The 12532-nt window shown below is 44.8% G+C and overlaps 1 protein-coding gene across 1 annotated transcript; it reads left to right on the top strand.

Moving 5' to 3' along the window:
* Positions 1-5240: 5240 nt before the first annotated feature.
* Positions 5241-10200, top strand: LOC311150829 (large ribosomal subunit protein uL18-like). The gene is made up of 8 exons (XM_084188375.1): positions 5241-5344; positions 6957-7026; positions 7402-7517; positions 7641-7775; positions 8645-8847; positions 9197-9374; positions 9693-9781; positions 10056-10200. The coding sequence occupies exons 1-8, from the start codon at positions 5342-5344 to the stop codon at positions 10156-10158; spliced, it is 897 nt and encodes a 298-aa protein (XP_084044501.1). The 5' UTR covers positions 5241-5341; the 3' UTR covers positions 10159-10200.
* The last annotated feature ends 2332 nt before the right edge of the window (positions 10201-12532 follow it).

Below are 12532 nucleotides of genomic sequence, written 5' to 3'. Positions count from 1 at the left end.
AAAAGAAATTAATTAATCAGAAATGGGCTGCCACTGAACGCAGCCTTGGTGCTTTGAAAGGCTGGTCATGGCTCACATCAACACCATTATCCCAGAAACCCTAGACCCACTCCAATTTGCATACCAACAGATCCACAGATGATGCAATCTCTATTGCACTCCACACTGCCGTTTCCCACCTGGACAAGAGGAACACCTACGTGAGAATGCTATTCATTGACTACAGCTCAGCGTTCAACACCATAGTGCCCTCAAAGCTCATCACTAAGCTAAGGATCCTGGGACTAAACACCTCCCTCTGCAACTGGATCCTGGACTTCCTGACAGGCCGCCCCCAGGTGGTAAGGGTAGGTAACAACACATCTGCCACGTGCTCAGTCCCCTCCTGTACTCCCTGTTCACCCATGACTGCATGGCCAGGCACAACTCCAACACCATCATTAAGTTTGCAGACGACACAACAGTGGTAGGCCTGATCACCGACAACGATGAGACAGCCTATAGGGAGGAGGTTAGAGACCTGGCCATGTGGTGCCAGGATAACAACCTCTCCCTCAACGTGACCAAGACAAAGGAGATGATTGTGGATTACAGGATAAAAAAGAGGACTGAGCATGCCCCCATTCTCATCGACAGGGCTGTAGTGGAACAGGTTGAGAGCTTCAAGTTCCTTGGTGTCCACATCACCAACGAACTATCATGATCCAAACACACCAAGACAGTCGTGAAGAGGGCACAACAAAGCCTATTCCCCCTCAGGAGACTGAAAACATTTGGCATGGGTCCTCAGATCCTCAAAAAGTTAACAGCTGCACCATCGAGAGCATCCTGACTGGTTGCATCACCGCCTGGTATGGCAACTGCTTGGCCTCCGACGGCAAGGCACTACAGAGGTTAGTGCGTACGGCCCAGCACTGGGGCCAAGCTTCCTGCCATCCAGGACCTCTATACCAGGCGGTGTCAGAGGAAGGCCCTCAAAATTGTCAAAGACTCCAGCCACCCTAGTCATAGACTGTTCTCTCTGCTACCGCACGGCAAGCAGTACCGGAGCGCCAAGTCTAGGTCCAAAAGACTTCTCAACAGCTTCTACCCCCAAGCCATAAGACTCCTGAACAGTTAATCATGGCTACCCAGACTATTCGCACCCCCACCAGTGGCGGCTCCTGAAGAAATTCTCAGGGGGGGCAATTTTTCTGATGATTTAGGTGACCTACACACATTTTAAAAAAGATATGTCCAGCAACAACATGAAGACAGGGGCAGCATATAAGTCAATACCAGAAGCATTTATTGACTGATCTCAAAAGTGTTGGCTTACCAGGGTTGGTGGAGCCCTCAGTTTCATCTTTGCCTCGCAAAGCTAACTCAAACACTCCGCAAAACTTCACACACTGGATTAGCCGGCTGAGGATGTGGCTGTTCTTGCTAATGTCGTAGTAAATATATTTGTTATAGTGAATATGGAATATGATATGTTGAGTAAAATGTTGTGCTAAGATCTATTTAGGTCAGGAGCTGGTTATAAGTTCTGTTCCTATCCAATAACAATGGACAAAAGGGTCCTATCTTGTCAGCCTTGTCAGTTTCAGTTCTCCAGTAAACTTGTGATTATCAACACTAACCTCATCGTTGTGGCGGCGGACAGCTAGCCTGTATCCCTCATCCAGTTGAGTGGGAATGTTCACTCTCCCCAAAGCAGACAATCTCAAACAGCTATCCATGTGGGTCTTTGACAGCTCATGTTTCTTAATCTTTCCTGAAAGATGGTGCATGTCCGTTACACACCAGTCGCTGTCCAAGCGGTGCTGTCTGCCGTGCCGCCTTCAGGGTGAAAGAGTAAGCAGGGGGTAGCAGAAGACTGCATTAGCTACATCGCAGCCTGCTAGCCAGGTTTTTCGTTCGTACCAATTTTTGGAAAATCCTCGGGTGTAGGACTTCCCCCCTTTAGTAGAAACCTGTTGAATTATTAAATTTGGTCTGGGAGGTCCTAATTGTTTCGTTGCCAATGTATCTTCATTTGTTCGCCGACAAAAAGGAACTTCTTTCAAAGACACAATCGAGTTGCACTGAAGCCTAGCCATTTTGATAGTAGTAGTGAATTGATTGACGAGGCTACCCGCTCTTTTCTTAGTTACGTTCATGGTTATGTTACGTATGACGAAAGCGCGTAAGTGCAAGCCCTCAGAAACCCATAGAGATTGTATTGAAAGCTCTGATATTTGAAAAAAATAGATTTTACATGGGAGTCTATGACAGACTTCTGGGCGATTTTCAACCTGACTGAAATCGCCCCAAAAGGGGGGGGGGGGCCATTTGAAGCACGACTTTAGCCTGATTGGACATTTAGTGGCACTGTGGCAGATCAGACGTCTAGATTACAACACTGATAACTACTGTTGCCGTGATATAATTGATTAGAAAAAAAATCCCTTCCTTTTCCCGTTTGGCAGTGCGTCGCCCATATCGCCCTATTGAACACACCGCCCCTGACCCCCACCCAATCTTTTTACGCTGCTGCTACTCTGTTAATTATTTATGCATAGTCACTTTAACTCTACCCACATGTACATATTACCTCAACTACCTCAACTAGCCGGTGCCCCCGCACATTGACTCTGCACCGGTACACCCCTGTATATAGCCTCCCTACTGTTATTTTATTTTACTTCTGCTCTTTTTTTCTCAACACTTTTTTTTTGTTGTTGTTTTATTTTACTTTTTATTAAGAAATAAATGCATTGTTGGTTAAGGGCTGTAAGTAAGCATTTCACGGTAATGTCTACACCTGTTGTATTCGGCGCATGTGGCAAATAACATTTGATTTGGTCTGGGATTTCCCGAGACTACGATGAATAATCTAATATTCATACAGTTTCTCCTCCAATCCAGTAGGTGGCGTGCATTACCATTTGTATTAATAGAAAGCGGTATCCTGTCTGCAACGTCAGCATATTTGAGCAACTCTGCAGCTACTTGGAAAGCCTTTCAACTGGGAAGTTGGAAAAACTGCAGAAATGGTCAGTATATTGTCATCATTTGTTGACAATCCAAAACATGTTGCGTGTATACAAAGCCTATTCCCCCTCAGGAGACTGAAAACATTTGGCATGGGTCCTCAGATCCTCAAAAAGTTAACAGCTGCACCATCGAGAGCATCCTGACTGGTTGCATCACCGCCTGGTATGGCAACTGCTTGGCCTCCGACGGCAAGGCACTACAGAGGTTAGTGCGTACGGCCCAGCACTGGGGCCAAGCTTCCTGCCATCCAGGACCTCTATACCAGGCGGTGTCAGAGGAAGGCCCTCAAAATTGTCAAAGACTCCAGCCACCCTAGTCATAGACTGTTCTCTCTGCTACCGCACGGCAAGCAGTACCGGAGCGCCAAGTCTAGGTCCAAAAGACTTCTCAACAGCTTCTACCCCCAAGCCATAAGACTCCTGAACAGTTAATCATGGCTACCCAGACTATTCGCACCCCCACCAGTGGCGGCTCCTGAAGAAATTCTCAGGGGGGGCAATTTTTCTGATGATTTAGGTGACCTACACACATTTTAAAAAAGATATGTCCAGCAACAACATGAAGACAGGGGCAGCATATAAGTCAATACCAGAAGCATTTATTGACTGATCTCAAAAGTGTTGGCTTACCAGGGTTGGTGGAGCCCTCAGTTTCATCTTTGCCTCGCAAAGCTAACTCAAACACTCCGCAAAACTTCACACACTGGATTAGCCGGCTGAGGATGTGGCTGTTCTTGCTAATGTCGTAGTAAATATATTTGTTATAGTGAATATGGAATATGATATGTTGAGTAAAATGTTGTGCTAAGATCTATTTAGGTCAGGAGCTGGTTATAAGTTCTGTTCCTATCCAATAACAATGGACAAAAGGGTCCTATCTTGTCAGCCTTGTCAGTTTCAGTTCTCCAGTAAACTTGTGATTATCAACACTAACCTCATCGTTGTGGCGGCGGACAGCTAGCCTGTATCCCTCATCCAGTTGAGTGGGAATGTTCACTCTCCCCAAAGCAGACAATCTCAAACAGCTATCCATGTGGGTCTTTGACAGCTCATGTTTCTTAATCTTTCCTGAAAGATGGTGCATGTCCGTTACACACCAGTCGCTGTCCAAGCGGTGCTGTCTGCCGTGCCGCCTTCAGGGTGAAAGAGTAAGCAGGGGGTAGCAGAAGACTGCATTAGCTACATCGCAGCCTGCTAGCCAGGTTTTTCGTTCGTACCAATTTTTGGAAAATCCTCGGGTGTAGGACTTCCCCCCTTTAGTAGAAACCTGTTGAATTATTAAATTTGGTCTGGGAGGTCCTAATTGTTTCGTTGCCAATGTATCTTCATTTGTTCGCCGACAAAAAGGAACTTCTTTCAAAGACACAATCGAGTTGCACTGAAGCCTAGCCATTTTGATAGTAGTAGTGAATTGATTGACGAGGCTACCCGCTCTTTTCTTAGTTACGTTCATGGTTATGTTACGTATGACGAAAGCGCGTAAGTGCAAGCCCTCAGAAACCCATAGAGATTGTATTGAAAGCTCTGATATTTGAAAAAAATAGATTTTACATGGGAGTCTATGACAGACTTCTGGGCGATTTTCAACCTGACTGAAATCGCCCCAAAAGGGGGGGGGGCCATTTGAAGCACGACTTTAGCCTGATTGGACATTTAGTGGCACTGTGGCAGATCAGACGTCTAGATTACAACACTGATAACTACTGTTGCCGTGATATAATTGATTAGAAAAAAAATCCCTTCCTTTTCCCGTTTGGCAGTGCGTCGCCCATATCGCCCTATTGAACACACCGCCCCTGACCCCCACCCAATCTTTTTACGCTGCTGCTACTCTGTTAATTATTTATGCATAGTCACTTTAACTCTACCCACATGTACATATTACCTCAACTACCTCAACTAGCCGGTGCCCCCGCACATTGACTCTGCACCGGTACACCCCTGTATATAGCCTCCCTACTGTTATTTTATTTTACTTCTGCTCTTTTTTTCTCAACACTTTTTTTTTGTTGTTGTTTTATTTTACTTTTTATTAAGAAATAAATGCATTGTTGGTTAAGGGCTGTAAGTAAGCATTTCACGGTAATGTCTACACCTGTTGTATTCGGCGCATGTGGCAAATAACATTTGATTTGGTCTGGGATTTCCCGAGACTACGATGAATAATCTAATATTCATACAGTTTCTCCTCCAATCCAGTAGGTGGCGTGCATTACCATTTGTATTAATAGAAAGCGGTATCCTGTCTGCAACGTCAGCATATTTGAGCAACTCTGCAGCTACTTGGAAAGCCTTTCAACTGGGAAGTTGGAAAAACTGCAGAAATGGTCAGTATATTGTCATCATTTGTTGACAATCCAAAACATGTTGCGTGTATACTTGTAATATACATTGTCATGTCGGATATGAGTTTCTTTGGAAATGGATGATGGTGGATTTGTGCCGCATACTTTCGCCGGTCAGCTGTATGTTAGCTGCAGGCTAGGTTCCAGCGTGGCGATATGGCGCTCAAAGGCCTACCTCAACATTTCCAATTGCATAAAAACATGTTTGTTGTAGATGTCAGCCTAAATGCTGTGTTTAGATGGTACGAGGTAGACGGCAAACCAGATGTCATTGTTTTCAATAAGAGCACGACGGTAAATGCCGTCAGCCGCCATGGTAAACGGGGCTTACCGCCAGAGTTAAAATATTTCAACTTTTGCAGTCTACTGCAGCGTTGTTTTCTACCTGATGTTGATTTGTACTGTTTGTTTACTGAAATCCACATAGTAATGCATACGGTAGTGTTGACTTGCTTTTGCCTTCACAATCTTTCTTGTCCCGACTGGTATGACGGTTTTTGCGTCTGTCGTCTTAAGCTGCAGTCATTTATGTGGCACTGCGCCCAAAAAAGAAATGGAACATAAAAATAAAAAAAAGTCTGCCGAGGTGCACATTGAATATGATGGAACAGTCTACATTTTATTTTTCCTCTGCAAACAAAACAAGTAATGGATAGAAAGTCAGACTACCCCATATTAGATACCTAGTGGGCGTGTTGTGTTCTGAGAGAAATATTCCTCTAGAGGCGCATTCAAATTATGAGTCCCATGAGGAGGGAAACATGCATTCGTACAAGCAGTCAATGCACAGCTATTCGTTGCTGTCGCTGGGAAAACAGCATTTTTAATGACATTTGTTAAGATGGGGATCCCAGCTTTCCATTCTTAATGTATTTATTTCTCAACTCCTAAATATCCACGTGAGGTGTACCATTTTAAACCTGGAAATGTTTAGCAACATCATGTTAAGCACATTATGCTTTGCAATGTGCAGTAATTGCATAGGGGAGAGTGGGGTTAAATGTAACATGGGTCAATTGTAGACTAACTTGGGGGTAAAACGCCACCCTACCGGAGTCATTTTGGAGTGACTTAAATTGTGATGAGACAGAGTACATATTTTGTTGAGCAAGAGTAGTGGCAACCAGGGAAAGTGTTGGGGAGGGGGGGAATGGTGACATGAGGTGGAGCACAGGCAGGGGGTATTACCCCGGGTGGCGGTAGCGGTAGGCCTACATTATATCCACTGTTTTTATGCATGTTTTTTGGGACCCGGACCCCCCTCCCCCTTTTACCCCCACTGCAGCAAAAAAAAAGGAAACACTGGTCATCCTACTAATTGCTCATAACCATGAAAAATTAAACTGGTTAAGGTATGAAGCTGTCAGTTGATAACATTCCTGTTGGAAGTGCTAGATACAGACTAGCTAGGTAGCTAATTGCAGTGCTGCAAGTTTTTGCCACCAATCTAAGAAAGTTTCCACATCAACAGCTCTAGATAAGTGTCATGGGAAGCTAACACTGCAGAAATATGTATTGCATGTTTGCTGACACCCCTGACCCTGTCGCCAGAAATCTGCAATGGCAGCTGTCTCACCTCTCTCTCTCTCTACAGGGCTTTGTGAAAGTCGTTAAAAGTAAGGCCTACTTCAAGAGATACCAGGTGAAATTCAGGAGAAGGCGAGGTACATTTGTCTTGATATGTAATGCACATTCACTCACCCTTCATATATCATACTCTCGCCAACCACTGACTCAATAGATTGGAGAATAAACTATGTATTGGCTATTTGATTTTCATGGAAAATGCTGGCATACTAACCAGTTGTGTGAATTTGTGTTAAATTCACTGCTTCTTGATGATGATTCCAAGATCTCTGAGCAAATTGTAGTTGGTCCTTCATTTGCGACGGCTGATGTTTTTTGTTCTTTCAAGACGGGGCTGAGAGAAGCGAGGTGAATTAACTTCTAGAAGTGCTGAAGATAAACAGTCAAGTGATTGGCTATATCCTATTGGCGAATTCTGGCATACTAACCAGTTGTGTGATTGTCTTTGACAGAGGGGAAGACTGACTACTTTGCCCGTAAGCGCCTGGTCATACAAGACAAGAACAAGTACAACACGCCCAAGTACAGGATGATCGTGAGGTTCTCCAACAGAGACATCTGCTGCCAGGTGAGTGCTATGGAGGGCTGCTGTGTGCAGGCTTTTGTAACAGCCCAGCACTAAGAATCTTGCTAACTTTTTTTTTTACCACATCGACCCTCACCACTTCTATCTCTATTATCTCTGTTTCAGATCGCTTACGCCAAGATTGAGGGTGACCAGATTGTCAGTGCTGCCTACTCCCATGAACTGCCCAAGTACGGCATCACCGTGGGACTGACAAACTACGCTGCAGCCTACTGCACAGGCCTACTGCTGGCCCGCAGGGTAAGGGCCAGACACACACCCTAATGCACGCTTACACACACACCCTAATGCACGCTTACACACACACCCTAATGCATGCTTACACACACACACACACCCTAATGCATGCTTACACACACACACACCCTAATGCATGCTTACACACACACACACCCTAATGCATGCTTACACACACACACACATCCTAATGCATGCTTACACACACACACACCCTAATGCATGCTTACACACACACACACACACACCCTAATGCATGCTTACACACACACACACACACACCCTAATGCATGCTTACACACACACACCCTAATGCATGCTTACACACACACACCCTAATGCATGCTTACACACACACACCCTAATGCATGCTTACACACACACACCCTAATGCATGCTTACACACACACACCCTAATGCATGCTTACACACACACACACACACACCCTAATGCATGCTTACACACACACACACACACACCCTAATGCATGCTTACACACACACACACACACACCCTAATGCATGCTTACACACACACACACACACACCCTAATGCATGCTTACACACACACACACACACACACCCTAATGCATGCTTACACACACACACACACTAATGCATGCTTACACACACACACACACACCCTAATGCATGCTTACACACACACACCCTAATGCCTGTTATGCTGGTATGGGGATATTCTTTACCTGCTTTTACAGTCGTGTAGACTCAGTGAAAGCGCAGTGAATGCAATTAATTTTCAGTGTATCAAGCTTCTATTCATTTGAGGATATACATTGGCAACAGAGATTGCTGCCAAATCTTAGACCAATTTTTCATTAGAGAAATGCATTCTTTCGCTCCTCCTCAGCTGCTGAACAAGTTTAGCCTGGACCAGGTGTACGAGGGCCAGGTGGAGGTGACGGGAGATGAGTTCAACGTGGAGAGTATAGACGGCCAGCCGGGGGCCTTCACGTGTTTTCTAGACGCCGGGCTCGCCAGGACGTCGACGGGAAACAAAGTGTTCGGAGCACTAAAGGGCGCTGTCGACGGTGGCCTCTCAATTCCTCACAGGTTAGTTAAGTGCAAGCAGAATATGTATCCCCTTTATTGCCCATCTAGGACCTGAAGTGTCCTATATGACCAACACAGAGGGGTAAATTATTGTAGTTCTCTCATAAACCTGCAGTGAAGGCTGAACTCCTCACTGCGGATCCTGTCGGGAGATACAATGTGTCCATGTCTCTTCTCTTGCCCTTCATCGGAAAATTTTTGTATAATGAATGCCCAAGACTAACTATCAATTCTGTATTAAGACATTTCCTTTGTCGTTTTCAAATAATGTGATTATGAAAAACATTGACTATTCAAATCAACCAAAGTAATCCAGTGTGGTATCACCATCTCCTCTCTCTCTCCTCAGCACAAAACGTTTCCCAGGCTATGACATGGAAAGCAAAGAGTTCAACGCAGAGATGCATCGCAAACACATCATGGGCATGAACGTGTCTGACTACATGAGTTACCTGATGGAGGAGGACGAAGACGCCTACAAGAAACAGTTCTCCCGCTTCATAAAGAACGGAGTCACGCCAGACACAGTAAGGCCGTTTACACAGCCCACTGAGTCAGACAGCCTGCACTCCTGATCCTGGATCAGTTGGTTTGGCAACTCCTTTTTCACACACTTAAGTTGTTAAATTCGCTGCTTCTTGATGATGATTCCAAGATCTCTGAGCAAATTGTAGTTGGTCCTTCATTTGCGACGGCTGATGTTTTTTTGTTCTTTCAAGACGGGGCTGAGAGAAGCGAGATGAATGACCAGATAGTGCTGAAGGGCTGTTTGGTGGTTTTCTGTGACTCTTGTCCTGACCTGTTTGTTACCTTACCTCCGTATAAGCAATGTGTTGTTCTTTCAGGTAGAGGAGATGTACAAGAAAGCACACGCCGCCATTAGAGAGAACCCAGTCCACGAAAAGAAACCCAAAAAAGACGTCAAAAAGAAGAGGTGGGTTTGGTACACAGTTGCTGGCTTTTCATTTGGGAACATTTAGAAATTGTGCATTGGGGTAGTGCTTCTTTATGATGATACGAAGTATGCTGAGCAAAATGTAGTTGGTCCTTCATTTGCAACAGCTGATGTCCATTGTCCTTTCAAGACGGGGCTGAGAGAAGCGACTGAATATTGTAGATCTGCTGGTAGCATCAAAACATTGAGCGATCGGCCATTAATCTTGTTTGCTGTGCTGATGGTTAATGGGGGATTGTTTTCTCTGTCGCAGGTGGAACCGTGCCAAACTCTCGCTGGCACAGAGAAAGGACCGCGTCGCCCAGAAAAAGGCCAGCTTTCTACGAGCACAGGAAGCAGAGGCGGCGGACGGTTAGAGGGACCACTGCACATTGGCTTAATAAATGTATTGCAAATGACATTACTGTGTTTCACCATCACTTTGCTCCCTGTGGTAACACTGCCCTGGCAGTTTGCGAGAATGGCTTTTTGTATACTGACGTTTTTATATTTGAGGGAAATTCTGGTGCGATTGAATGATGGACTTGATTAGCAGGTTCTCCAATGCATTCCATTTTTAACATCCTTTACTAACCTTTTTAGTCTGGGTATATTTCCTCATACTCACTGCACAGTAGGCAGTCAGGATAATCCACTTTCAACTCAACTGACAAAAAAAACCCTAAGATTAGACCACAGTGAGTGGTATGTGGTTTTTATTGTGCAAAATCATGCTGGTTCAAACTTCAAGGTAAACATGAAAACATACATCTACATTGCAATTCATCCCTCAAATGCAGCTATGACCTTCGGTTTAACACCTTCAGAATCGACATCGGACTGGGTTTCCTTTTTAAAAGTGTGACCTACATGTTTAAAAGGTTGAGCTGTAGAAACAGCAAGTCAAAAATGCAACAAGCAGTTCATGTACAGCACTCCTTCATAAGTGGTAGACAAACATCCATAAAAAAATGAAACTAATTCCAAGTCTGGTATTTTCAGCATGATCTCTTATCTTGTACAGTATATGGTACTAGAATGGGTGGTGAAATGTCCAGCAAAGTGGATGCATCCCAATAATATCTTATCTCTTGAAGTGTACACTTGTTCCACTACTTCCCATAAATCTAAAAGCAATGGATTGGTTGAGGTATGTACTAATACCAGTCGTTTCCTTTCAAATCAGGGAAGGGAACAAGTGCACACTTTGGGAGGAAGGAAAGATTATTGGGACAAAGCCATAGACTTCTATAATACTCTGTTTCTTCAGTTAGATTTCTTGGTCACATTGTCTTCATGTAACGTGCAAGTGTTCTTCAAATGTGTAGTTCATACAACTACTATCACTTCAAAATGTTCCATGAGCCTTTTCATAAACAGCAAATATCTCTACAGTTATTTTCCAGCATGCTGAATATGAATCGTAGTAGTCCATTATTCTTCCAATGACTCATGCCTAGATTAAATCAGATCAAGCTTTAATCGGTGATAGCCGACACCCGCATAGCTAATGTTTTGGCGGGGTCTGAGGTGTAACTGTTGGAGCTGTCAAATCGGTGAGCAGCTGATTTTGATAATTGTCACGAAGCCACTCCCATTAGAAGTTCAGAACGAGAAAGTGTAGGCTATATAGAAATAATGACGCTCAAATTGAAAATCATTAAATGAAATAATGAGGATTTCTATCAGCCTAATCGAGGTGTAGACTACATCTCACATTCCAGTGTTTGAAGTTGTAAAATTTGTTTTAGTTTCTCTTAAAGGGATATGTGAAAAAACAACTTCATATTGATCTCCAGCACCACCCCAACATCAAAATATGTGAAAATGGCACGTTTCTATGCTACGTAGTAAAAAAGATAGAGGAAGCTAAGGTTTAATAGGCAATGTCTACTTATAGTTGGTTAAAATCACACGATGCACACTGATGATGTCATTGGAAACATCAAGGCGGTGACCCGCTCCTGCAGGTTCATGCTCTACAACATTCGGAGAGTACGACCCTGCCTTACACAGGAAGCGGCACAGGTCCTAATCCAGGCACTTGTCATCTCCCGTCTGGACTACTGCAACTCGCTGTTGGCTGGCCTCCCTGCCTGTGCCATTAAACCCCTACAACTCATCCAGAATGCCGCAGCCCGTCTGGTGTTCAACCTTCCCAAGTTCTCTCACGTCACCCCCCTCCTCCGCACACTCCACTGGCTTCCAGTTGAAGCTCGCATCCGCTACAAGACCATGGTGCTTGCCTACGGAGCTGTGAGGGGAACGGCACCTCCGTACCTTCAGGCTCTGATCAGTCCCTACACCCAAACGAGGGCATTGCGTTCATCCACCTCTGGCCTGCTGGCTCCCCTTCCTCTGCGGAAGCATAGTTCCCGCTCAGCCCAGTCAAAACTGTTCGCTGCTCTGGCACCCCAATGGTGGAACAAACTCCCTCACGACGCCAGGACAGCGGAGTCACTCACCACCTTCCGGAGGCATTTGAAACCCCACCTCTTTAAGGAATACCTGGGATAGGATAAAGTAATCCTTCTACCCCCCCCCCCCCCCCCCCCCCCAAAATTGTAAAGTGGTTATCCCACTGGCTATAGGGTGAACGCACCAATTGGTGAGTCGCTCTGGATAAGAGAGTCTGCTAAATGACGTAAATGTGCCCTTGAGCAAGGCACTTAACCCTAATTGCTCCTGTAAGTCGCTCTGGATAAGAGCGTCTGCTAAATGACTAAAATGTAAAAATGTAAATGGAAACAC

Source organism: Coregonus lavaretus (assembly GCF_964263955.1).
Source record: "Coregonus lavaretus genome assembly, chromosome: 23".
Classification (NCBI taxonomy): Eukaryota; Metazoa; Chordata; class Actinopteri; order Salmoniformes; family Salmonidae; genus Coregonus; species Coregonus lavaretus.
The sequence above is the reverse complement of the archived record's forward strand: the minus strand, read 5'-3'. Positions and strand labels throughout refer to the sequence as shown.